The 26,946-nt window shown below is 42.3% G+C and overlaps 2 protein-coding genes across 3 annotated transcripts; one reads left to right on the top strand and one right to left on the bottom strand.

The window, feature by feature from the left end:
• Window positions 1-1,883: 1,883 nt before the first annotated feature.
• On the top strand, window positions 1,884-19,969 carry LOC111965746 (P2X purinoceptor 3-like). Of its 2 annotated transcripts, XM_023990017.3 has the most exons (12): window positions 1,884-2,237; window positions 2,422-2,557; window positions 3,753-3,824; window positions 4,196-4,265; window positions 4,951-5,041; window positions 5,144-5,221; window positions 13,738-13,879; window positions 14,096-14,232; window positions 14,416-14,509; window positions 14,593-14,658; window positions 18,164-18,241; window positions 18,431-19,969. In XM_023990017.3, the coding sequence occupies exons 1-12, from the start codon at window positions 2,032-2,034 to the stop codon at window positions 18,554-18,556; spliced, it is 1,296 nt and encodes a 431-aa protein (XP_023845785.1). In that variant the 5' UTR covers window positions 1,884-2,031; the 3' UTR covers window positions 18,557-19,969. The 2 variants fall into 2 exon arrangements, with proteins under 2 accessions (XP_023845785.1, XP_023845786.1); XM_023990018.3 differs by lacking the exon at window positions 5,144-5,221.
• Window positions 19,970-20,136: 167 nt separating this feature from the next.
• LOC111965745 (uncharacterized) lies at window positions 20,137-26,824 on the bottom strand. The gene is made up of 5 exons (XM_023990016.2): window positions 25,186-26,824; window positions 24,893-25,035; window positions 23,308-23,773; window positions 21,923-22,264; window positions 20,137-21,765 (listed from the first exon to the last, which is right to left on the bottom strand). The coding sequence occupies exons 1-5, from the start codon at window positions 26,098-26,100 to the stop codon at window positions 21,520-21,522; spliced, it is 2,112 nt and encodes a 703-aa protein (XP_023845784.1). The 5' UTR covers window positions 26,101-26,824; the 3' UTR covers window positions 20,137-21,519.
• Between the last annotated feature and the right edge of the window lie 122 nt (window positions 26,825-26,946).

Here is a 26,946-nt window from a genome sequence, read left to right as displayed (position 1 = left end):
CAGCTGCCAATGTGCGGAAATCCACCGCATAGTCTGCCACACTGCGGGAGTCCTGCCCGAAGCTCGAGTAACTTCCGGGCAGCCTCTCTCCCGGACAGTGGAGCATCGAAAACTTTCTTTACCTCCGCCAAGAACTCCTCCAGACTGAAGTACACGGCCGACTGTTGTTCCCATACTGCCGTTGCCCAGGCGAGAGCCCTCCCACACATTAGCGTGATGAGGTACGCTATCTTAGAGAGGTCCGAGGGGAAGGAGGAGGGCTGCAGCTCGATGATGAGGGAACACTGAGTGAGAAACGCCTGACAGTTGTCCGACTCTCCATTMAAGTGTTCCGGGGAGGTAAGCGGGGTTCCCGGGAAACTGAGGTGGCCGGGGAGGCGGTGCTGCTAACAGCTGGGTTACTGAGGGGCTGGGAGGTTACTGTCGTAGTAGGCTGCCTAACAAACAACCAGCGGAATTGCTCCAGCAATGTGTTCAACGCTCAGTCATGGGATTCGGTCAAGGTCTGGAACTCTTCCATAAGACCACGAAGCAACTCATCGTGCCTTCCAATGGTGGCTCCTTGGGAGGAGTTGGCTTTGCGGAGCTGGTCTGTGTCTGCTCGGTCAGTCATGGCCAGTTCGTACTATCACGTTTTAGTGAAGACCCAGACGCAGACAGTGTCGAAGTAACAAAAGTTTATTACTAGAACAGGGTGCAGGCAAAACAACAGGTCAAGGGCAGGCAGAGGTCGGTAATCCAGATCTATAACGTTTCAGGTAAGACCCAAGTGCAGACTGTGTTGAAGTAACAATGTTTATTACAGCAACAGGGGCAGGCAAACGACAGGTCAAGGCAGGCAGGGGTCGATAATCCAGAGTAATGGGGCAAAGGTACAGGATGGCAGGCAGGCTCAGGGTCAGGTCAGGCAGAGGTTGGTAATCCAGAGTAGGGACAACAGTACAGGACGGCAGGCAGGCTCAGGGTCAGGATCAGGGAAAGGCAGACTGGTCAGGCAGGCGGGCTCAGAGTCCGGACAGGCAAGGGTCAAAACCAGGAGGGCGAGAAAAAGTGAGACTGGGGAAAAGCAGGAGCTGAGAAAAACGCTGGTTGAATTAACAAACAACACAGGCAAGCAGAGATCAATAATCCAGTGTGATGTGATAAGGTACAGAATGGCAGGCAGGCTCAGGGTCAGGGCGGGCAGAATGGTCAAAACCGGGAAAACTAGAAACAGACAGGAGCAAGGGGAACAACGCTGGTAGGCTTGACGAACAAAATGAACTAGCAAGAGACAAACAGAGAACACAGGTATAAATACACTGGCGATAATGGGGAAGATGGCAACACCTGGATGGGGGGGGGGAGACAAGCACAAAGACAGGTGAAACAGATCAGGGTGTGACATCTGCAGAGTATTGTCTACGTTGTTCTGTTCTGCAGAGTATTGTCTACGTTGTTCTGTTCTGCAGAGTACTGTCCACATGTTGTTTTGTTCTGCAGAGTACTGTCTGTCCACACGTTGTGTCTGTTCTTGCAGAGTATTGTCTACGTTGTTCTGTTCTGCAGAGTACTGTCCACATGTTGTTTTGTTCTGCAGAGTACTGTCTACGTTGTTCTGTTCTGCAGAGTACTGTTCACATGTTGTTCTGTTGTTGGGTTAAATTGGATTTAAAGGTGTTTTGTGTTCACATGTAGTGAGACTTTTGTTTGTTCAGGAGTCAGAGCAGAGAAGTGCTATGATGAGGAGAGGGAGAGTACGTGATGGAGGAACAGAGATAGAAAGCCAAAGAGTTGTTTTCCTTTTTTCTCTTTGTTCAGCGAAAGGGGGAGGTCCAATATGACCATTACCCAATGTGTGAGAAAAAGAGAGAGAGGCAGGGAGGGAGGGGGACAGAGTGACCTATGGAATGTACTAAATCATTACAGAGATAGAGGCACAGATAGGGTGAAACGAAGAAAGAGAGGACACAGGGAATTTATGCAAAAAGTCTTATCAGCAGCATTATGTGGTAACTAAAGGCTCTCACTCACATACTTCTAAAGAAACTGATGCAAAATACACTTATCGCTGTAGCTGTCTCTCATATAGACACATGCACACATACACACAACCCAGCTCTCAGGATGCCTAAGATATGGGCCTTTATTACGGATTTCTTCACCTACGAGACGACCAAGTCGGTTGTGGTGAAGAGCAGGTCTGTTGGAATCATCAACCGCGTCGTACAACTACTCATCATCATCTACTTCCTATGGTCTGTACAACCTGTTTTTGCCTCTGTGTGTGTGTGTGTGCGATAATGTTGACCTCTCTTCTTCATCTCCTTTCCTCTCTCCAACATTCTAGAACTCTTGTTAATAATCCTCCTTCATTACCTCCCCCCCCGTCCTTCTCCACAATCTTCACCTCCATCTATCTCTCTTTCTGTTGTCGTTTAGTTGGGTCTTTTTACACGAAAAGGCGTACCAGGTGAGAGACTCGGGCATCGAGTCTTCTGTCATGACCAAGGTGAAGGGCTTCGGTTACCATAACAACCGTGTGATGGATGTGGCGGACTATGTCGCCCCTACACAGGTCTGTGACACCCTGACCCTGACCGTGACCACTAACCCTTGACCCTAATCTGAACACCAAAGTTATACTGCAGCGCAACCGTACTTAGTTACTGTACACAACCTGTATATTGTACACTCCCCTCCGTATTTTTGCTCGATACTCATTTTGGATTTGAGATAAACTGCTTTATATGAGGCGGTAGTACAGAATGTCACCTTTTATTTGAGGGTGTTTTCATACATATCTGTTCTACTGTTTAGAAATGAAAGCACTTTATGTATCTAGTCCCCCCATTTGAAGCTGTCATAAGTATTTGGACAAGTTCACTTATAGTGTATTAAAGTAGTCAAACGTTTTTGGATTGTATTGTGTCCAATAGAAATTAATGATAAATAATGCAAATTTTTTTTTTATATTGGTCCTATGACTTGAATGGGATTTGTGCCACAAATGCTAAAACGTTAGCATGTGGAAACAGTGCCAAGGAAACTAAACCAAAGCATGAATTGCTGTCATGTCTTGTCCATAGACTGCTTACGGGGTAAGGAAACCATAGTCATTTTGTAATTTGGGTGAAGTATCCCTTTAATACATTATAAGTGAATTTTTCCAAATACTTATGACACCTTCAAATGGGGGGACTAGATAAACAAAATGCTTTCATTTCTAAATTAAATGAAAATAACCTCAAGTAAAAAGTGTCATTCTGAACTGTTGCCTCATATAAAACATTTGATCCCAAAACAAATATTCTAGAGTATAAAGCTAAATGAAAAGTTTTTGCTTCACTGTCCATATAAATAAGTAGGGGAGTGTAACTGTGTAAACTGTGCAATATACAAAATATTGATTCAACTTTTGATTAAATGATTGCAATATGTAGGCGGAGTTCACTCAGTTGAAACATACCCGAACAGTCTTTTGATACTTGATATAAAGTGATTGAGCACTTAGTGGTGGTCATTTTAAACACTTAAAGGGAAATGTTTTGTGTGAGGTGATGATGGAAAAGTCCTTTGGTTGGGTGGAAGAAGTGGCTGAGTGGCTCGTGATGTATAGCTACTACGTCGGTTTACTATTAGCCCAACAAACGGGTTGAACAATTACAAACTCATGCATTGGTTGAGGCTTTGAGATGATTTTAGCAGTAGGCCTGATATGTTGCCTTGACGATGTTTAGGCTAAACTGTTGGTTTTGAATATGATCTGACAGGGTTCCGCAGTGTTCTGCATCATCACCAAGCTCATCATCACAGAGAACCAGTTCCAAGGATTCTGCCCGGAGGTGAGTCCAGTCCAGTATACATGTACCTACCTGCTCCAGCACTCTATACCAGTGGTTTTTGTTGTAGCCACAGACAAGCATATCTGATTCTACTTGTCAACTCATCATCAAGCCCTTGACACGTTGAATCAGGTGTTTTTGTCTGGGGCTACAACAAAAAGGTGTGCTGTTGGGGGTACTCGAGGACCGGAGTTGGGAAACACTGCACCTATGCCATGTTTATAACAATACAGTGTACTCTACTCTATGAAGTCCCGGCCATTACCACTGACAAAAGCCAAGGCATTTCATATTGGGTGGTGACAGAGTTTCTGAGTTTCTGTATGTATCAGGCCTGCCTCTATGTGCGTATCTGTACTGTCTGTGTTCAGAGTGAAAGCAAGTACAAGTGTGACACGGATGAAGAGTGCGACAAGTATTTGGGGAGCTCCACTGGAAACGGTGAGTGCCTCTCTTCTCTTCTTCTTTTCTCCATCATTCCCGTGCTGGGACTCCATTGTTTCTTTCTCCTCTCTCTCTCTCTCTCTCTCTCTCTCTCTCTCTCTCTCTCTCTCTCTCTCTCTCTCTCTCTCTTTTGCTCACTCTCTTTGTCACTACATCCGCCGAAGTCGGCCCCTCTCCTTGTTCGGGCAGAGTTCAGCGGTCGACGTCACCGGCTTTCTAGCCATCACCGCTCCATTCTTCAATTATCCATTGGTTTTGTCTTGTTCCATTCACACCTGGTTTGCATTCCCCAATCACACTACATGTATTTATTCCTCTGTTCCCCCTCATGTCTTTGTGTGTAATTATTTTGTGTGTTACTGTACGTGTTGTACGCACTAGGCTAAGCGTTTGTTATTTTCCGTGTGTTTTCACAAAGCTTATTTGTATTGCTATACATTTATGCTGTGTGACATTTGTGCGCGCTATACACTTTGCCTTGTTGGCTGGAGGAGGTTTTTGACGCAGCTGCGTCCATCTGTTTATCTCTCCTGCCGTAATAAAGTGTGCGCCTGTTCACAATTCTCTGCTCTCCTGCACCTGACATCACCACAAGTACGCACACGCCTGACACTATTTCTCTGTCTCTTTTTCTCTTCTTCTCTCCCTCCCTTACTCACTCTCACTCTCTATCTTCCCCCAGGAATAATAACTGGTGCCTGTGTGAACTCCTCTAAAGGACGACGCTGTGAGATGGAGGGTTGGTGCCTTGCAGAGGACGACAAAGTCAACATGTAAAARCTTTATCTCATTATAGAAAAACCCTTGAATGAGTATGTGTCCAAACCTTTGACTGGTACTGTATATATATATATCTCTCCCTCCCCCGTTCTCAGGCAACCAATGATGGAAGTGGAAAACTTCACCATCTTCATCAAGAATAGTATCCGCTTCCCTATGTTCAATGTTACCAGGTGAGTCCCACACACCTCCCATTTCTGGGGCTGTAATGGGCAGACCTTTATGAAGTTGTGCTTGAGTACTTTCAGGAGGTCTCACCCATATCCGCGGGAAGTTGTTTTGAGTAGTGAGGCTAACAATAAAATCAAAATTCCTAATGTGATGAGTACCCAGAGCATAGGACAAGATTGGTTAACAGTATCACTGCAGCCTCAGTTAATTTAACTCATGGCTGTTTGCAAAACAAAGTCTGTTGTGTACAGCACACATTTCTTTGTACTGCATAATTACAACAGGTGTGTGAGAGAGAGAGAGAAAACAAGAGGGGCGTTGTAACAAAATGAGGTTAACACAAGATTGTGCCTAATAAAAACTGAAGGGGGAAAAAACAGTTTCATGAACATAAACAGCTATGCGAGACATCTTGGAGAAAAGCGCTCACCTCGATACAGCACCGACGGGCCGCGACCTGTGTTGCTTTCTAGTGGGCTCATAAGCAGTATGTATACGTGTTTGACGTGGGCCGGAGCAGGCCTGTGAGCCGAGGGAGAGAGAGTGACATGTTCCTTATTTGATATTGGTCCCTTTTCGCCAAGTTTAGAATTGTGAATTGAAAATAGAAGACTATTGCGAGCACTGCTCCAGGTCACTTGATATTCACCTTAAGGGGAAGAGGGACAGGAAGAGGAAGAGGAGGGAGAGAGAACCAACTCAAACGAAACTGTCTATTGCACAGCAGAGCATGTGTCGGAATCCAACCCCCCTCAACTGAATAGATAAGGGCATAAATCATGAGCACATCACTTACAAAACAGAGCTGAGCGCTCTCCATGGAGAATCGGGCCGGTGCCACCCAACTAAATCTAGCAAAGTGAATTCATTTATCACCAAAGCCTCCCACCAAAGCACACATTCAAAAACAAAATCTCAACAAACCACAACATAACACAAATGCGTTCAAMAAGAGAAAAAGCACAGTTGACACATGRTTTTAGCCAACACCATATTATCCACAACCCACTGGGCACACCACATKATTTCAACGTTTATAATTGGGTAATATTTGGTTGAGACGTTGATCAATGAGATTACAACCATATTCACCCACTCAAAAAGACAGCCAAAAGTTAGTTGAATTTCCAGTGTGCTTTCAACCATCTAAAAGCACAACCAAATTCCAATGGAAAAACAATGTCGGATTTTTGGTTTAGTTGTCATATAAATGTGCTATCAGTGCACGTTCAACCATTTATAAGCACAGCAAAGTCCAAATGGGAATACAATGTCAGATATTGTTTATTTATACAATCACTGTGCTTCATCTAATACCAGAACCAAATGACCTGGATTGCGGTTGAGATTACATAAAAAATACATGGAGCAAATTAACAATACCATTTGAGATTCTGCACAGATTATTATTTTAAGAGCACAAGGCGAGACCCAGATGCAGACACGGGAGACAGATGGTTTGAGTCTCTGATATTTATTATAATCCAAGGCGTAGGCAAGAGAATGGTCATGGACAGGCAAAAGGTCAAAACCAGGTCAGAGTCCAGGTGGTACAGAGTGGCAGGCAGGCTGGAGGTCAGGGCAGACAGAATGATCAGGCAGGCGGGTTCAGAGTCCAGACAGGCAAGGGTCACAACCGTGAGGAATAGCAAAACAGAGAGAAGGAAAAAGCAGGAGAATGGGGAAAAACACGCTCGTTGACTTGACAATCAAGATGAACTGGCAACAGGCAAGCAGGGAACACAGGAATAAGTACCCAGGGACTACTGAGGAAAACAGGTGACACCTGGAGGTGGGTGGAGACAATCACAAAGACAGGTGAAACAGATCAGGGCGTGAATTACAGTAATTGTGAAGATCTCCACAGACCTGCGATGACCTATGCATTCTATAACATGCACGCTTTATATGATTACATAAGAAGACATTTTATAGTTACAGAAAGCTCAACATGTGGCCATGAATGTGTTACTCATTTTAAGGTTGAATGTTCCATTCATTTGTAAGAGCCTTAACTTTAAGATATAAAGTTTATTTTTATTTTTGTAAATGTATAAAACATTTACAACTGAAATACCACATTTACATAAGTATTCAAGCCCTTTACTCAGTACTTTGAAGCACCTTTGGCAGCGATTACAGCCTCAAGTCTTCTTGGGTATGAAGTTATAAGCTTGGCTCACCTCTATTTGGGGAGTTTCTCCCATTGTCCTGTAGGAAGGTGAACCTTCGCCCCAGTCTGAGGTTCCGAGGGCTCTRGAGCAGGTTTTCATCAAGGATCTCTCTGTACTTTGCTCCATTAATCTTTCCCTCGATCCTGAGTAGTCTCCCAGTCCCTGCCGCTGAAAAACATCCCGAATGCAGGATGCTTCCACTACCATGCTTCACCGTAGGGATGGTGCCAGGTTTCCTCCAGATGTGATGCTTGGCATTTAGGCCAAAGAGTTCAATCTTGGTATCATCAGACCAGAGAATCTTGTTTCTCYTGGTCTGAGAGTCCTATAGGTGCCTCCTGGCGAACTCCAAGCGGGCTGTCATGTGCCTTTTACTGAGGAGTGGCTTCTTACTGGCCACTACCATAACGACCTGATTGGTGGAGTGCTGCAGAGATGGTTGTCCTTCTGGAAGGTTCTCCCATCTCCACAGAGGAACTCTGGAGCTCTGTCAGAGTGACCATCGAGTTCTTGGTCACCTCCCTGACCAAGGCCCTTCGCCTCCGATTGCTCAGTTTGGCTGGGGGGCAAGCTCTTCTTCCATTTAAGAATGAAGGATGCCACTGTGTTCTTGGGGACCTTTAATGCTGCAGAATATTTTTGGTAACCTTCCCCAGATCTGTGCCTCGACACATTCCTGTCTCGGAGCTCTACGGACAATTCCGTCAATCTCATGGCTTGGTTTTTGCTCTAACATYCACTGTCAACTGTGGGACCTTATATAGACAGGTGTGTGCCTTTCCAAATCATGTCCAATCAACTGAATTTACCACAGGTGGACTTCAATAAAGTTGTAGAAACATCTCACGGATGATCAATGGAAATAGGATGCACCTGAGCTCAATTTCAAGTCTCATAGCAAAGGGTCTGAATACTTATATAAATAAGGTATTTCAGTTTTTATTTTTAATACATTTGCAAAAATTTCTAAACCTGTTTTCGCTTTGTCGTTATGGGGTATTGTGTGTAGATTGGTCCATTTATTTAATTAATTTTAGAATAAGGCTGTAACGTAACAAATTGTGGTAAAAGCCAAGTGGTCTGAATACTTTCCGAATGCACTGTATCTACTGCTTGGATGGTTCCATCTGAGCACCTGGTTTAATCACATTCTTTAACAACATTTTTTGGTTGAGTTGGAGATGTGAATGCAACATATAATTTGTTAACTTGTCAACTACTTAATGGGCTATTTACTGTTCCAGTTTGTCCATAGGTTAATAATTGATATGTTGGATATGCGTCTCCATCTCAACCAACAATCTCAGTTAAAGAAGACTAAAGAAGGTCCTATTCTTTAACTTACATTTTTGGTTGAGATGGAGAAGTGGATCCAACATATCAATTATTCATTTGTTGAACAACTGGATATAAAGCCAGACTAAAATCAGTGGCAGAGATGGAACTATCCAAGCAGAAGACACATCTCCTTCAAATGTTGTTATTTGGTTATGTTGACAACCAAACACAATTCAATGTCACTAAATGTCATTACATTTAAAATCAACCAGAGCTTAAAACCCTAGGCCTATGTGTATTGTCTATTTTTATACTGAACAAAAATATAAACGCAACATGTAAAGTGTTGGTCCCATATTTCATGAGCTGAAATAAAAGATCCCAGAAATGTTCCAAACGCGCTAAAAGCTTATTTCTCAGGCACTCTTATCAGGCACTCTTATCAGSCACTCTTATCAGGCACTCTTATCAGGCACTCTTATCAGGCACTCTTATCAGGCACTCTTATCAGGCACTCTTATCAGGCACTCTTATCAGGCACTCTTAGACCCTCTTATCAGACCCTCTTATCCAGAGTGACTTACAGTAGTCAGTGCATACATTTTCATTCGTACTGGTCCCCCGTGGGAATCGAACCCACAACGCTGGAGTTGCAATTTCCATGCTCTACTGGGCCATATATGAACTGTAACTCAGTAAAATTGTTGCATGTTGCATTTTGTTCAGTATAGTTGAATTCTGGGTTGAATTGAAACAATAGCTTTTGATGACTTTGCAAATGCTATATAGACCTAAATAGTATCATTGATGACATATGTAATGAAGTATGGTTACATTTAATTTGCTATGTTAAACCTACCCTGAGGAGGCTGGTGGGAGGAGCTATAGGAGGATGGGCTCATTGTAATGGCTGGAATGGATTAAATTGAACGGAGTCAAACATGTGGTTTCCATATGTGTTTGATATCTTTCCATTCATTCCATTGCAGCCATTACAATGAGCCCATCCTCCTATAGCTCCTCCCACCTTCCTCCTCTGAAGACAGCACATTAACGGCCCTGCTACACTACACCATCGGGTGTGGCTTTGCTGTCAGACATCAGCAATTGAGGGTATGCTTCCTTTGAAATCAATGAAAGCTGCTATACTGCCCGTGTTGCGTCACATCCAATGGCAGCATCCAAGCTCGAGAATTGCGGAGGTTACATTTTTGATGGCTTGCCGGTAGTCATAAAACCCCAAATGTGGCCTTGCGCTTGGGGGTGATTCTGATGAAGGCCCTCATCAGGGCATGTTAGTCCAATAGAGCCCCACATTGGAAGTGTCATGATACCCATAAAACCTAGCGGTCAAACAGGGAAATGGTTCCAATCGTTTTTCCAACATTCATTTTCCCCATAGGGAAAATAGGAAAAAGGAAATAGGAAAAACACTTAAAATAATGGCTGTGTTTCATGTAGGCTTACTCTGGCATGACGTTTTAGAAACTGTGTAAATCTCTCCAGGACAAGGTGACTTTTATCAATATATTCAGCTCGATTTGCTCTCAGATTCAAAAATAGTAATTAGCATCAAAGTAGACATCATGCAAGACAAATCCCTGCAAGCGCCTGCACATCATCTCTAGCTGACACCTTTGTTAACAGGTATTGCGTCAATTTCAAACTTGCACAAGACAGTTCACAGAATTGTCAATATAAAGAAATGTATTCATTACTAAATTTAGATAGTTAATCCAGAGATTCTTACCTTTGCCTCGATTCCTCAGTCTCATCCAGATCATCATGGCATTTGTAGTTCTTTATTATAGCCTCATTAGCAGCTATTTGGCATTTAATATTAGGGGGTAAATACAGGTGAATATTAATAAAAAGTCACCTTGTCCGAGAGAGATTTACACGTTATCAAAACATCACACCAGGGTCAGCCTACACGAAACACAGCCCTTATTAGAAGTGTTTCTAAAATCCCCTATGAGAAAAATGAATGGTGGAAAAACGATTGGAACCATTTCCTTGTTTGACTCAGGGGCGTAGCCAGAATTTTGAGGGGATAGGCCTAGAAAAATTTAGATAGGCATTTTTTTCGACTTATTTATTTAATTTATTTTGCAACGCTCACCGTATATTATTTAAGAATAGAATCGTTTTACACTAGTGCATAGTACTAGGAGCAACCTCGTTACATATACAAATAATTACCTGTCCCAGCATATTAAAATAAGAAAGTAACTTTAGATCAGTTGTCAACTTGCCAACAACATAAAACTTATCTTCAGATGCACTTTAATCTCGATGGGCAAGCAAGCCTATATTTGATGTTACAATTTATACCACGGCGGGCAGTAGTACTATAAAATGGTACCTTACCTTTAGAAGACGTATCATACGGCGTGACCTACATCACAAGGCGCAGACGGCGAGGCTTTGAGTTGAATATGATGATGATTTCATCATAATCCAATGTATCTGTCAGTTCACGCTCAAAAGACAGCAAACTGAAGTAGTTCAGCCAGGCGCTTGTCATTGATGTGCGAAGATTATTTATTTATCCTAGTTGTTGTTGAGAAAAGTCTCTCCACACTGCATGATGTCATTGGAAGTGTGACAATGATCCTTAACAGAGAGTTTATATTAGAGAAAATATCATCAGGGCAGCTGTCAAGTACACTCATTATGGAGGAAAAGTCACTCTTTCCCATGTTCATTTTGCGACTGCTGAATAAAAACAGTGAATTCAGCATCCTCAATTGATTTTGCATAATGATCGCATGTGATCTTCAGCTGCTCTTTAAGGCCACAGGTTTGGGATTCTTTGGAATAAGAGTAATTAAAACATGCTAATAATGGATCTTTGAGTACACCAAAAAAGGTATGATAGACCTCTACTGGTATACCGTCAAGCCCTGGTGTTTTTCCACACTGAAAAGATTTTATTGCCTCAAAAAGTTCCTCTTCTGTAAGTTGGCCTTCACGCAGGTCTTTGTGTAAATTTGTTAATTTTACATTATTATTAGGAAATAAATCCTTACAGTTAACACCATTCAGTGGAAATGGAGGAGACTGAACAGAAAACATATGCTTAAAATATTTTGCTTCCTCTTTCAAAATATAATTTGATGAATCATGGATAACTCCATTTGTAACGAGTTTCTGTACATTCTTTTTGGTAGAATTTCTATGTATTTTTCACCATTTTCCATCCAATTCGCATTATTTTTGTAATACATTACACTTGATCGTTCTTGAATAAGTACCTCCATTTCTTTTGTTTTTCCTCTAACCTATTTTGTGCCTCTATAGTACAGTTTCCGTTACCATCTACCTGCGCTGTTACTTCCTCTATTTCCTTTATTAGTCTCATCTCTTTTGACCTAAACTGCTTTAGTTTTAATGATGAGTGTTGTATTGAATGGCCTCTAAAAGTACATTTGAAAGTGTCCCATACAATACGGGGATCTGCTGTACCTATGTTGTACAAATAAAGTTAATTATGAATTATTTAGTCTTAGTTAAGAACAAATTGTCACCCAATAGGCTTTGATTAAATTTCCAATATCCCCGTCCACGTGGAAATGCTGTCAGAGTTATATGGAGGCCAATTAGATGGTGGTCCGATCGCATTCGGTCTCCCATTAATACTTTTTGTACTTTTGATGCTAGAAAGAACGAGACTAGGAAGTAAACAAGACGACTAGCTTGATTAAGCCTCCTCCATGTATATCTCACTAGGTCAGTGTTTTTCAACCTCCATATATCCACAAGTTCTAATGTATCCATGATCTTTGTGATCTCCTTTATAAGGGCTTGAGGGTGATAGTTTGTAGTGTGTCCTTTAAGATCCATTGAGGTACCTAAAACCGTATTATATTCTCCCACCATAATAAGAGATTCTTTCATTGCTTGTGAGCTCAATAGATTATTATATATATTTTTGAAAAAAGTATGGATCATCATTATATGGCCCATATAGATACATTAGCCAGATCTGTTTTTGGTCCAATAGCATATTTAAAATAATCCATCTTCCTTGTTGATCTGTTTGCACAGCTTGCACAATCAGATCAAAATGTGTATTAATTAGTATAGTCACCCCTTTTGAATTTCTTTGCCCATGACAAAAATATATTTCTCCCTCCCAGTCCTTTTTCCACCCAACCTCATCTATATTTATAGAATGAGTTTTCTTTAAACAATAGATATTATATGGAATCATTCTTAATTAATATTTAAATCAGGCTATCATTATTATTTTTCTTTCCATTTTGTCATTGTTTCATTGTTACATTATTCACTTTTTTCATCGATGTTACATGTCATATTAGTATATTATTATGTAAATTTAGTGTACAAAACATTAAGAACACCTTCCTAATATTGAGTTGCCCTCAGAACAGACTCAATTCGTCGGGGCATGGACTACAAGGTGTCCAAAGCTTTCCACAGGAATGCTGGCCCACGTTGACTCCAATGCTTCCCACAGTTGTGRCAAGTTGGCTGGATGTCCTTTGGGTGGTGGACCATTCTTGATACACACAGGAAACTGTTGAGCGTGAAAAACCCAGCGGGGTTGCAGTTCTTGACACACTCAAATCGGTGCGCCTGGCACGTTCAAAGGTGCTTAAATCTTTGTCTTGCCCAGTCATCCTCAATCCATGTCTCAATTGTCTCAAGGCCTAAAAAACATTATTTAACCTGTCTGCACCCCTTCATCTACACTGATTGAAGTGGATTTAACAGGTGACATCAATAAGGGACCATAGCCTTCACCTAGCTTCACCTGGTCAGTATATGTCATGGAAAGAGCCATTTAGTACACTCAGTGTAAGTATTAGATGTGTTTTAACCTTGAGTTGTCTGTGTCATTCATTTAATAACATTTGATTTTAATACAAGCCTTGGCTGTCATCTCCTCCATGATGAGGTCATCTCTTAGTGCCCTGACCCGTTCCCTCAGCACATTTTAAGATTTTAGTGCTTTCCTGTCAACTCGTTGCCCTCTCTTTTCTGCTGAAGGGGATTTGGCTCTATCGCTCACGTTTTTACCTTCCCTCTCTCTCCCACAGAGGGAACTTCCCATCATCCCTGAATGCGACTTATATCAGGAGCTGTACGTATGACCCGGAGCACAACCTCCACTGTCCCATCTTCAAGGTGGGAGAAGTGCTGCGCTACACAGGACAGAACTTCTCCACCATCGCTCAGACAGTGAGACCTATCTCCTCCTGTCTTCCACCTCTCCATCTCTCTCCCCGAGAGTCTCCATCTTTCTTTCCTCTACTCTCCCTCTATCTATCTCTCTCTTCCTCACTTCTCCCTCTCCATTTTATATATCGCCAGTCCCACATGCTTCTCCCTACATTTTCTCTTCCCTCTCCTCACTTATCCCCCCTTCTCTTCCCTCCATCTATCTCCCTCTACCAGGGTGGAGAGATTGCGATCAACATTGAATGGCAGTGTAATCTGGATGAGTCAGAAGAGAGATGTGAACCACACTACTCCTTTACGCGACTTGATGCTGTGTTTCAGAAGAACGGCATCTCTAAGGGATACAACTTCAGGTACTGAAACCCTTTTCAGTTTAGTGTCATTCAAGGGAATCCCCCTCTTTCTTCCTCCTTCTCCCTTTCTTCTGTCAGGTCATTTTCCACCACCTTTTTCTCCTCTCCATTTTCCTTACCCCCTCTTCCTCGTTATAAAGTTGTGTTCATTGACACTGTCTCCTCCTCTGTCTCCCTCCACAGATTTGCCAAATATTACAAAAATGAGAACGGGACGGAGTTCCGCACTCTCCACAAGGCCTACGCCATCCGCTTTGACATCCTGGTCACTGGCCTCGTGAGTGTGGATTAGGGTGTGTGTGTGCTTTTGTACCTGTTATCTGTGTATCATATGGGATTAATCTGTCTCTGTTCTTTCAGGCAGGGAAGTTCAACACAGTTCCTACTCTGATCAACGTAGTGGCAGCCTTTACCTCTGTGGGACTGGTAAGGCTTCTGTACTCAGACCATATGTTTTAAAAGGAGGCCATGCAATACGTTTTGAGTGTTACCACCATTAAAAGCAAATACAGTAAGCTCCAAAAGTATTGGGGCAGTGTCAAATGTTTTGTTATTTTGTCTCTGTAATGCAGCAGCACTTTGGATTTGAAATTATACAATGACTATGATCTTAAAGTGAATAGTTTTTAACCACTTTTTTCTCCCCAATTTCCTGGTATACAATTGGTAGTTACAGTCTTGTTCCATCACTGCAACTCCACATGGACTCGGGAGTGGCGAATGTCGAGAGCCGTGCGTCATCCGAAACATGACCCAGACAAGCCGCACTGCTTCTTGACACAATGCCCGCTTAACGTGGAAGCCAGCCACACCAATGTGTCTGGGGAAACACAGTACACCTGGCTACGTGTCAGCATGCATGCACCCCGGCCCGCCACAGGAGTCGCTAGAGCGCGATGGGACAAGGAAATCTCGGCCTGCCAAACCCTCTCCTAACCCGGACAACGCTGGGCCAATTGTGCGTTACCTCATGGGTCTCCCAGTCACGGCCAGCTGTGACACAGCCTGGGATTGAACCCAGGTCTGTAGAGACGCCTTAAAACGCTGCAACACTCGGGAGGCCCCCGAAAATTGATTTTAACCTACGGGATCGGTGTCCCCCCCACGGGACGGTTGAGCTAACGTAGGCTAATGTGATTAGCATGAGGTTGTAAGTAACAAGAACATTTCCCAGGACATAGACATATCTGATATGGGCAGAAAGCTTAAATTCTTGTTAATCTCAATGCACTGTCCAATTTACAGTAGCAATTACAGTGAAAGAATACCATGCTATTGTTTGAGGAGAGTGCATATTTGGGCAGTCTTGATGCAACATTTTGAACAGAAATACAATGGTTCATTGAATCAGTCTAAAATGTTGCATCTAGTGGCCAAAATCGAAATTGCGCCTAACCTGGAACAATACATTGTGACATTTCTCTTGCATTTCAAAGATAATGGGGGGGGGGGGAAATAAATGCATGTTTTTACTATGTATTATCTTTTACCAGATCTAATGTGTTATATTATCCTACATTCATTTCACATTTCCACAAACATCAAAGTGTTTCCTTTCAAATGGTATTAAGAATATACATATCCTTGCTTCAGGTCCTGAGCTACAGGCAATTAGATTTGGGTATGTCATTTTAGGTTAATTATTTTTGATTTTCCGTCTTTATTATTTCCCCCTAACCCCCCCCCCTAATTTGAGTAAACTAATGGACAGCAATACTTAGGCTTCTACTTCCAGCTTATACAGTTGAAGTCGGAAGTTTACATACACCTTAGCCAAATGCATTTAAACTCAGTTTTTCACAATTCCTGACATTTAATCCTAGTAAAATTTCTCTATCTTAGGTCAGTTAGGATCACCACTTTATTTTAAGAATGTGAAATGTCAGAATAATAGTAGAGAGTGATTTATGTCAGCTTTTATTTCTTTCATCACATTCCCAGTGGGTCAGAAGTTTACATACACTCAATTAGTATTTGGTAGCATTGACTTTAAATTGTTTAGCTTGGGTCAAATGTTTTGTGTAGCCTTCCACAAGCTTCCCACAATAAGTTGGGTGAATTCTGGCCCATTCCTCCTGACAGAGCTAGTGTAATTGAGTCAGGCTTGTAGGCCTCTTTCCTCGCACATGCTTTTTCAGTTCTGCCCACACATTTTCTATAGGGTTGAGGTCAGGGCTTTGTGATGGGCACTCCAATACCTTGATTTAGTTGTCCTTAAGCCATTTTGCCACAACTTTGGAAGTATGCTTGGGGCCATTGTCCATTTGGAAGACCCATTTGCGACCAAGCTTTAACTTCCTGAATGATATCTTGAGATGTTGCTTCAACATATCCACATAATTTTCCTTCCATGATGCTATCTATTTTGTGAAGTGCACCAGTCCCTCCTGCAGCAAAGCACCCCCACAACATGATGCTGCCACCCCCGTGCTTCACGGTTAGGATGGTGTTTTTCGGCTTGCCCATCCTTCAGCTACAGTACCCTCAACCCCTCCCATCTATCTCTGAAGACCATCCAGTTTTGATTTCTAGCTGCCATATATTTTTAAACTATGCTGTAATGTTTCACAAAAGTGTCTGAACCTTTCTATTCCCATAGTTTCTACCGATTGTAAATTAAAGACAAAATGTTTTGCTTAGAGCATTATATTATTGATCAATTGACTATGACTTTTGAAATCACCCAGCAGTGCTATTTGCAGAGTTAGCTCAAGGTAAATGTTGTAATTCTTAAGTCATTCCTGAACCTGCAACCAAAAACAAGCTACTGTACATAATATGGGCATAACCAAGACTATGGGCTGTACCAAAACAAGTGAGCTAGTGATTCTGTCTCTTCACAGCAAAATCTGCAGAGCTGGGATGGTTGTATCCCTCATAGATATAACATAATTTTGGTTTCAATACATTTTTTTATTCATTTCAATTGAAAAAGTTTTGAATCTGGCGTCGTTTTGTGTATCAGTTCATAAACCATGTGCCATGGAATCGATTAATCGAAAATCTCTTCCCAACTATTTTGCAACCTGTATGGCACAGCTGTACATTTTTTGGTCCTTAAATTAAACCAGTATACTTTCTTATTTATCATAATTTTCTTTAACCAATTTTGGTCTTTAATGTAGGTTCCTTACCTTGTCCCCCTTCCACTTTCAATTTTTGTGTTAATGCTGCAATTAGTTGGTTATAATTTTGAATAGAGCAGACATTTCCATATATTTTTGTTAGCTGCATGTGCGACATAAGTAGCAACCAACTTTCTTTTCCATCTATTTTAGGGTACCAAAGGCATTGGGACAAATTTGCTTATAAGTGTATTAAAGTAGTCAAAAGTTTAGTATTTGGTCCCATCTGTAACTTTCTCTCTCATCATTATTCACGATTCAGTCAGGAATATCCATAATCATAGTAGCATCCACATTATTGTAAACGTGTTTTGAAACATATTATATTCTTATTTACAGTAAAAGTGACTCCAAAATGACACAATACATTATTTCCCATTAATTTCTATTGGGCACAAAATAATCTGAAACACAACAAAAACAAATGCATCCAACAAGTTTGTAGAGTCACAAGCTTGATGTAATAATTGCGTGCTAGGAATATGGGACCAAATACTAAACTATTGACTACTTTAATACACATAAGTGAATTTGGCCTGATACTTTTGGTCTGCATAAAATGTGGGGACTATACACAAAAAGTGCTGTAATTTTTAAAGGGTCCACTTGGTATGGATGAAAATATCCTCAAATTCAAGCTGACAGGCTGCACCATTTTCCTCATATTCATTGTGTCATTTCAAAGTGCTGGAGTACAGAGCCAAAACAACAACAAAATGTGTCACTGTCCCAATATTTTTGGAGCTCACTGTATTTCACGATTCGTTAAGTCAACTTGTATAACTCTTCGTTCTGACTGGCTGCAGGGTACGGTCCTCTGTGATATCATTCTTCTGAACTTCCTGAAGGGGGCAGACCACTACAAAGCCAAAAAATTTGAGGAGGTACTGTTTTAATTACTCAGATAAAAGTATATTGTTTTGTGTTATGTATCATTTGTGTGTGGGAGAGAGAGGTGAAGAGCATCTGCAATCTGTCTTATTCTCTCTTTCTCTCTACTCCATCTTCTCTCCCTCTCTTCCTCTCCCTCTGTTCCTCTACCCCATCTTCTCTCCCTCTCTTCCTCTCCCTAGGTCTCTGAGTCACAGATACAGATATTACTCTCTCGAGAAGGTTGCAGCCAGCTTTCAATCCAACCAGAGGAGAAGATTTCAGACGACTCGGGAACTGTCTCCCTCTGCCTGGACCAGCAGCTTTGAGTGATTTGAGGCAGGGTTTGTTAGAATTTAATAGGGATTTATTTGTATTTCATTTTTTTATTTCCTAGTTGTACAGAATTAGGCAAACCATGATTGATGGCACACTCCAGCACAGTAGGTGGCGGTGTGCACCTTAAAATTTTGTTTGAGGACCGCCATTATACAGAAGAAGAAGCTTTGAGTGACAGCCCACATCAACCCAACGGCAGAGAGGAAGATCCTCCCACACTTCCTTAGTTCATCAGCAGCTGTTGATATGTTCCATGTTCATGTGGGTGAAGCAGTGGCGATTTTAGCATGTAAATCTTGGTGGGGCAAACTCCCCAAATTGTTTTTAGATGTATGCCAGCAAAGACACTACACAACACAACACTTAACAATACATTAATTACACTATCACGGCGACAAGCGGTGCCCGCAAACTGTTAGGGCCTACATAAAGATGTCCCAACAGCAGAGCTTTCTTTCCAGCACCATGGAGTGAATCCTTACCACCGCTACACCTGGCAATCAGCGGAGCCTTGTCTGGCAGCAAAACAATTAATTCAGCCTTGTTTACTGCCTTTAAAAAAAACATAGCTGATAAAACAAATGTGGTTTCTACTGACAATTAAGATGTCCAAACTATGGCATAAGGGAACGACGAGCGGATAATAGGCATTCCGTAATATCGATTAAGACATTAATGAGCAAGCGGCGARGGAGGTAGTCAATACAACTATGTTCAGCACTTTTGAAATGTACAGCGACAGAATGCAGAACATGGGCTGCTCTTGCAGAATTTTCCCTGTACACCAAGTCAGAACTGTAGGATAAATGAAGGGGGCATATAAGCAGACAATGAAACCTCTTACAATATTAGATTATATTTCTCAAAAGCAGGTTATAGGCTACATGTGCAGCACCACCGAGACAGAACAGTAACATTAGGTGAAATTAGAGGTGAAAATAGACCAAATTATTAGGGTGAGGAACATGGGCTACTGACAGCTTACGACACAACATACACTTAGTATTACTTCCTTAGCTATAGTATACATAGCTCCCTTGCATATTACATAATTTATGCAGCAGCATACAAGACATTTTTGGACTCACCTTGGCTTGTGATGTGCTCACTTAAACATGAAGGTGGCACAGCGTTTTTGTCATCAAACTTTGTCATCAAAGTCTGGCATTCTTTGGATTTATGGTGGGAACTCACAGCCACTCCATTGAATAGCTGGCTACTGGTTGCATTGCAATGCTTGCAGTTAGCCACTGATTCCTTCCAAACAACTCATTGTTGAATTTGCGATTTCCAACTTGTGTAATCTTTATGTCAAATGGCCGATGAGCACCGATACGTTTTATCTATAATTTCTCTTAATTATTTCTCTTCATATGACAAAGATTAAAAAGGATTTGCCAGTAGATTGCTGACTTGATTCGTGATGATGAATGCTAGCTAAGACATTGAAAGTAAGATGTTGACATGATCAGTCTAATCATAGCTACTGTACATATAACGTGATTTGACGTCATTTTATCTGTAGCCAATGACCTTGAGCCTTCTTGGAAGGGCACTTGTAATATAACTCTATGGCAGGACCCAAAGGGCTGACATTTTGGGTGTCTACCCTTACTAAGGACATAAACTTGGCCTGTGACGTAGTGTCCCCATGAGTGACAGAACACTGAGCCAATCACGGCGCAATGCTCCTATTTTTGCTGGCTCGCCCCACCACCACCACAGAAAGCACTGAGCTAGGCTGAAACACCTGCATTTTGGAGCTGCCTTACTCAAGAACACAAAAAAGAGACCATGTGTGTATGCAGATTTATTAACTCAATGATATATATATACATTTTTTTAACATATTTTTCAAACTGATATGTGACACATATTAATGCCAAAATAACATGCAAAACGGCAAGCCTCCCCAATTAAAAAAAATATACATGTTTTATTTATTTATTGCTAAAAATGTGGGGCTCAAAACAGATGGGGCTCTGCCCCACTTGCCCTGAATGACGTGTCGCCACTGGGGTGAAGGTAACAACTGAATCTCTGAGTAACTTTTAAAATGTGTTTTTAAAATGTGTTCCGATCTTTGGGGGCAAACTATCTCTGTACGGTGGGATGAATACATGAGTAAAAACAAACTATTGTGGCTTAAAATAACTTTATAAACTGTTACTCTCAATATTATAGTTGTTACACAGTCTGCCGCCACATAAAAGCTTTGCCCTGGTCCCATTACCTTTGTACATACTCTGTAGTTCATATGTTATAGTTATCCGGCCTCATCCCTTTCTCCATCTCTGTCTTGCTCCATTTGTGAAGTACTATAACAATGGGGGGTATGAGAAAAGATGACGTGGTCCTATACTGATCTTGGAACCTGGTGGAAAACAAAGGTAACCAGGAATTATACAATTATCGGATTTGACTGAGTCGTGCCTGCTGTATTGGGTTTTTCTGTATCCGACTATTGCAATACACACCCAATATGCACGGACACACACACACACACACAACCTGGGCACTCCTCCTCTCACCAAGGACCCATCACAACACTAATAGATCAGCAAACGAGCTTCTTAATGGTCTTACACCACTGTTAATAAGGACTGATGAGGAGCGAGGGAGAGAAACGGTCCATTATAACTATTGTCTCCTGACATTCCATGCTAATGGACTTAGAACACTTTCATACGTAAAAATAACGATCATGTAATGACATGAGTTTATTTTTGTGTTTTGGCTTGTAGATTGATCGAAGTAATCTTGTTTCCTTTCCTCTTCCCGTCCCTATGGAAAGCATTAATAACTCAGTATCAAACATTTGAGTTGAATGAAAAAAAGATGCAAAAGTAATTACAAAGTGCTTTTACTATCTTGCCAAGTCTCTCTGGCAAAGGAGATTCTCAAGATAATTTATTGGTTAAATAAGGGTAGACAAGGATGAGCCTGTTATTGTTCAGTGTCTGTGTTTCTTCCTTGTCTTCCTCCTCAGAGCTAATATCCAGGCGGGGAGAACAGCAGCGGGCTGTGACATCATCGGCATAACTTTAACTTCCTCCATCACTGCATTCTCCTCTAGCGTGGAGTCCTCCTCTGTCCCACAATCCTCCTCTGAGTCGGAATACTGCTGGATCAGGAGGCTGGGCGGCATGGTAACTACCTCCTCAGAGAACCGCACGTGACGAGATTTTGACATCCGCCTCTGAGAAAGAGAGAGGAGAGAAAAGACACAGAAAGAGAGAGAGAGAGAGCGAGACAGAGAGAAGGATTGGGTGAATGCCCCAAGTGATTTTTCAATTTGCAGTTGTCCAAATGCTGACAGTGTGGGACAGACAAATGAGAGTAAAATCTGTACAAACCTTTTTGGTCACTGTTTCCATTGATAGTGAGGACTCTGAATCTTGAAACACTGAGTGTCGCAGTATACTTCGGGTGACAAGGGGATGTGAGGTGGAGGAGGAAGAGGGGGAGGATGGAGGGAGAGGGGAAAGGGAGGATTTCAGGGGGTAGACAGGCATCATGAAGTTGTCCCCCTCTTCCCTCTCCTCCTCATCAGATGGGACTGAGTTGTCTTCTAATCTCTCTCCCCCCTCTCCTTTWAAAAATTCTCTCTCGTCTTTCCTCTCCTGTGACTGGTGCTCTCTTTTTCTGTTCATGTGGACCCTGCTCTTCAGGGCAGAGCTGTCCAAGACCTCCACTGGCTGTGGAACAACAAGGCACACTATTATCATCTTTAATCCTTAAGAGTCTATTATTGATGTACACGTGCATCAATATATGTGACGTAATAAAAAGATTCCCCATCACAATCTGTCAGTTTAAGATAGAGAGATTTTTATTTTTGCATGGACTGCGTCAATCCACCTCATCCGCCTATGTTGACCTTCTGCATCTGCGGTGGAAGGTGGCCAAACTACAGCAGTGTTTGTCAGACCCGAAAATTGGTCTTTCACTAAAATATCTGTAGCATCTGGTCTGGCCCCACTGGACTCATCTAAAGTCACTACCTCCGATGTGCCAACTTCTGTCTGTAGTGTCCGAACCGTTTGGGCTACACTCTATGGAAAGATAAGGTTCTCACTAACACGTTGGTGTTCTCCGTTTTGTTCTACAACCTCCACAAGTGTCATGGGACTCYTCTGAAGATAACCCAGTACCGGTTTAAACAATCAATATTAGTATGGAGGTAGTTTTGTGCCAACAAAAAAAGGGGTTAAGTATGTTTCCAAAATCTTTTTTATAATATATTTTATCTCCTAGATATACGACAGACACTTCAAAAATGATTCCTTATGATTTATTTTTTGTCTGTCTGTCTGTTTTMCCATTTATGAATGTTATTCAATGTGTTTCTATGCTATAGTACAGTAGTAAAGGACAAATTCAATATGTTATCAAAATAAATGTATATATATTTTTTAGACCTACAGAGGTCCTAAAATTCCAAATTAAATAGCTAAATGATCCATGGTATGACCATCTTAAAACAATTCCATATGTTATCTTAGTAGAACCCCCCCCCCCAAAGGCATAGACTTTTAGTTCATCAGGATTAGTTCATTTAGGGTTACATAAAAGGCTAGTGATAGGGTTTAAATTAAGGCCTATAGGGGCGATTTCCTGGTCACAGATTAAACCTAGAACTGGACTAAACTGCAAACTCAATGGATAATTACTTTTTAGTCCAGGTTAGGCATAATCTGTGTACAGGAAACTACACAATAATGTTTGAGTGAAATCTTACCTTAATGAAGGAAAACTCTAACACAGGTATATGATTTGGCCTCACTTCATCAGAACTGGTTTGTGATTGGACATGACCGTATTCCTTTGGTGCTGATTGGATGAGTTCACATTTACTGTTCTGTTCTTGGACAAGGCTTGGTTCTGTGATATTCATATTGACAGATGAAGAAACATCAGCGCTTCTATCATAACTTTGGTCCAATTCACTTTGTCTGAAGTCCCACTGACTGTTCACATTTCCTGACTGGCTGACTCTGTCCAAGGTCATAGTTGATCGGCCACTCTCATGATCTTGTGGGCGGCTCTGGCTGGTCTCTAATTGATTGGTGACCTCTTCAGCTGGTGTTTGATTGGCTAAGGTGTCTACTTGTGATGGGTTTAGAAACCTGGACCACTCCTGCCCTGTGAAGATCTCCTCCAACAAGCTAAAGGACCCAAGGCCGAACTCAAAGGAACTTGGGGATCTGTCATGACAAATAAGGAATACTAGATTAGATATATCAAACATGTACATACAGTATATAACTATCTAACAAAGCACCACTGTCTTACTCAATACTCACTAAAACAGGAACTGAGAACTTCCTGTGTGAGTGAGAGAGAGAGTGCGAGCGAGAGTGAGAGCACGTTAACAAGCGGGTAATTGACAGTAACTGTCAGTGACTAGGGTGTGTCTGACACCTCAAAGCTGTCAGTGCCCAGTATCACCCTGACTAATGTCTCTGCTATGACAACCTCCCTTTGCATATACCAATAGCACACAGAACTTACTCAGATGTGAAAGCAAGGTGTTATTCCTAGTTAGATCGCATAGTCAGAAGAATCTCCTGGCCCTGTATTTGTATTTACTAAGGATCACTTCATGTGTACGCCTGTGTAGAGTGTGCGTCTTATCATGTGTATGTGTGCCTGTACGTGTGTGTAGTGTGTGTCTTATCATGTGTATGTGTGTCTGTGAATGTACGTGTGTGTAGAGTGTGTCTTATCATGTGTATGTGTACCTGTACGTGTGTGTAGAGTGTGTGTCTTATCATGTGTCTGTGTGTCTGTGAATGTACGTTTGTGTAGAGTGTGTGTCGTATCATGTGTCTGTGTGTCTGTGCCTGTACGTGTGTGTAGAGTGTGTGTCTTATCATGTTTCTGTGTGTCTGTGACTGTACGTGTGTGTAGAGTGTGTGTCGTATCATGTGTCTGTGTGTCTGTGCCTGTACGTGTGTGTAGAGTGTGTGTCTTATCATGTTTCTGTGTGTCTGTGCCTGTACGAGTGTCTCTTCACAGTCCCTGCTGTTCTATAGTGTATAATTAAGGCAAAAAGGTTTTCATGACCACCTGACCTGACTAGGAAATACTCCATGCCGTAACTATAGGCAAACTGGTACACAAATTACATTTGAACCAATGCACATCAAATCACGAGACAGTAGTTAAAATCTACTTCCTTGGGAAATGAGTTAGCCATATGCACAGAGGCTGAACAACCACAAATATATCAGTTAAGCAAACCATGGCCGCTAACACATACAGTACCAACGCTGATCTTCTATACTGACAGCTGTTTGTTTGACTGTTTGTTTTGAACTGACCTGAACTGACCCAATGTACCGCTGTCTTCTGACAGAGTGGGAGGGGCTTCCCCRTGGCCCTCTCTGATTGGTGACTGAGTGGTCGTATAGCCTTCTTTATTGGACATCTTAGTGACGTTATCATCTCTGGTTGACAGCTGAAACTGTTGAATGAAAAGTATATTGAACGTTCGAGTGTAATGCTAGACAGTTAGCTAACAAAGGTTAGCAAAGATGTTACTTGTATTTGCTAATGAAACGGTCTGCATCATCAAATAAATAAAATGAGTCAAAGTAAACTCTACTGTACTTACTTTAACTTGTTTTGCATCTTTCCTTTCTTCTCTCACTCCGTCCTCCGCTTTCCTTTTCTTCCCTAAACTCCCCTGCCTGTCCCTCCATTTCTCCTTTATCCTCTGTGTCAATCTCTTCATCGACTTAGTTGACGAGGTGTTTTCTGCTACACCTTGACCAGGTGACATAATCTTCATGACATCTCCATGTCCCGGAACCTCCGACCCCCCATTCCCCAAAGTCCGCCACCTCTCCATTTGAGTCCCCATGTCAAATGGAATAAAGTCKGAGTTTGACGTCATTAGAACCGACCGGTCATGGTTCTGAGCACCCTTGGTCTTGGAGCTGAGAGATGAGTTACTGAGAGGTGATGCGTCAATGTAGCCCTCGTTCCCGGTTTGAGTTCCTGTGAAGGTCATCACTGTTGGCAGAGCCCCCACTGACCCCCCTGGGTCACCTCTTACACTGCCAGCGTTCTGTGAGGGGACGAGGACAGCGGCACCCTGAGCAGCTGAAGGGGATGACACCATATGTCCCCTGTCCAACTTGGGGAGACTGRCAGTGGGTTGCTTCCTCCCTTCCTCCCCTTTCCCTTTCCGACTGGATCCCCCAAAATTACAGTTCCTCACCGGTATCCCAAACTCCTCCCTGGAGTCCAACCTCCTCATCTCACGCTTCCTGGCCTTCTCACATCCCCCTTTTCCCTCAGCCGCTCTGACATCATCAGCCGGAGACAGCCCCAGAGCCCCATTGTCAATGGCGTTAGCCCAAGGTCTCCCCCCATCCTCCCCCTGGCCCTGGGCAGCTGTGGTGGGGCCGTGGGGGGCCTGGTCCTGCCTGCCGTGCTGGGTCTCTGAGCCAGGCTGGAGCCTCAGTCTCTGGAGCATGGACTGAAGCAGAGTCTGGGTGTCAACGGAGGGGCTTGGCTGAGACATTCAGGACAGAGAGCACTCTTACATCAGACCCCCTGSGTTAGACCAATGATGGTATATACAAACAAACATACAGTACATACATATGATATGCTGTATATGGATTATGGATTAGACAGACCAGCGGCTATTGAGATTGAGTTACAGAAAACAATCTGGAATATTCCTTGTGTTTGTCGACAGTTTTAGTACAGTTTCAGGCGTGTGCACTGGCGTCTTTTGTCTTGTTAGGAAGCATGTTAGGATTGTTTTCTTTTTCATTCCAGTTGTTCTCAATTGTCATACTTCACCAGTTTTTCCAGATGGATTGTTGACATATTCTTTCCCCTTATTTCCTCTGTCTGATGCATGGTCACTCCAGTCCTCCATGGGTTGTCAGAAAAGTTGCGACATCGCTCCGTAGACTCAGCAGTGTCAAAAAAACAGCAACGCTCAAACTCTTCTGTCTCTCTTACACTCACGCTCTCTCTCTCTCTATCTCTCTTCCTTTTCCTCTATCAAATTATCTCACTCTCCTGTTTGTTTGGTCTCTATCTCTAGAAGTCACGCGTGTCTATTTTCGTGGTGGAGAAGTTGTCCTTCTTTCGATTGGGGAGTGATCATGTCATCACTAGGAGGAGAAGCAGGGGAATAACATTCAACATGCCTTACAGACAGATAAATGCACCCAGACCAGTGAGGCTGGTCTAWCTACTCTATAGCACTTTCCTCCACAAGTGACAGTGACTCAATCTCGCTCGCTTTTGTCTATCTTTCTTTCTCTTTCTCTCTCTCATTCGGTCTTTCTGTCACACGTGTACACTGGCACATGCCCTCTTTCTCTGAACAGTGTGGTCAGGAGGGGTTTTT

The sequence above is a fragment of the Salvelinus sp. IW2-2015 genome, linkage group LG6.2 (assembly GCF_002910315.2).
Source record: "Salvelinus sp. IW2-2015 linkage group LG6.2, ASM291031v2, whole genome shotgun sequence".
Taxonomy (NCBI): domain Eukaryota; kingdom Metazoa; phylum Chordata; class Actinopteri; order Salmoniformes; family Salmonidae; genus Salvelinus; species Salvelinus sp. IW2-2015.
This window is presented reverse-complemented; position numbering and strand designations above follow the sequence as displayed.

Coding starts and splice junctions, on each gene's coding strand:
- LOC111965746 (XM_023990017.3), top strand. CDS start 2,032: ATGCAAAATACACTTATCGCTGTAGCTGTCTCTCATATAGACACATGC. Junction 13,880..14,095: donor TCTCCACCATCGCTCAGACA/GTGAGACCTATC, acceptor TCCCTCTACCAG/GGTGGAGAGATTGCGATCAA. Junction 14,659..18,163: donor CCTTTACCTCTGTGGGACTG/GTAAGGCTTCTG, acceptor GACTGGCTGCAG/GGTACGGTCCTCTGTGATAT.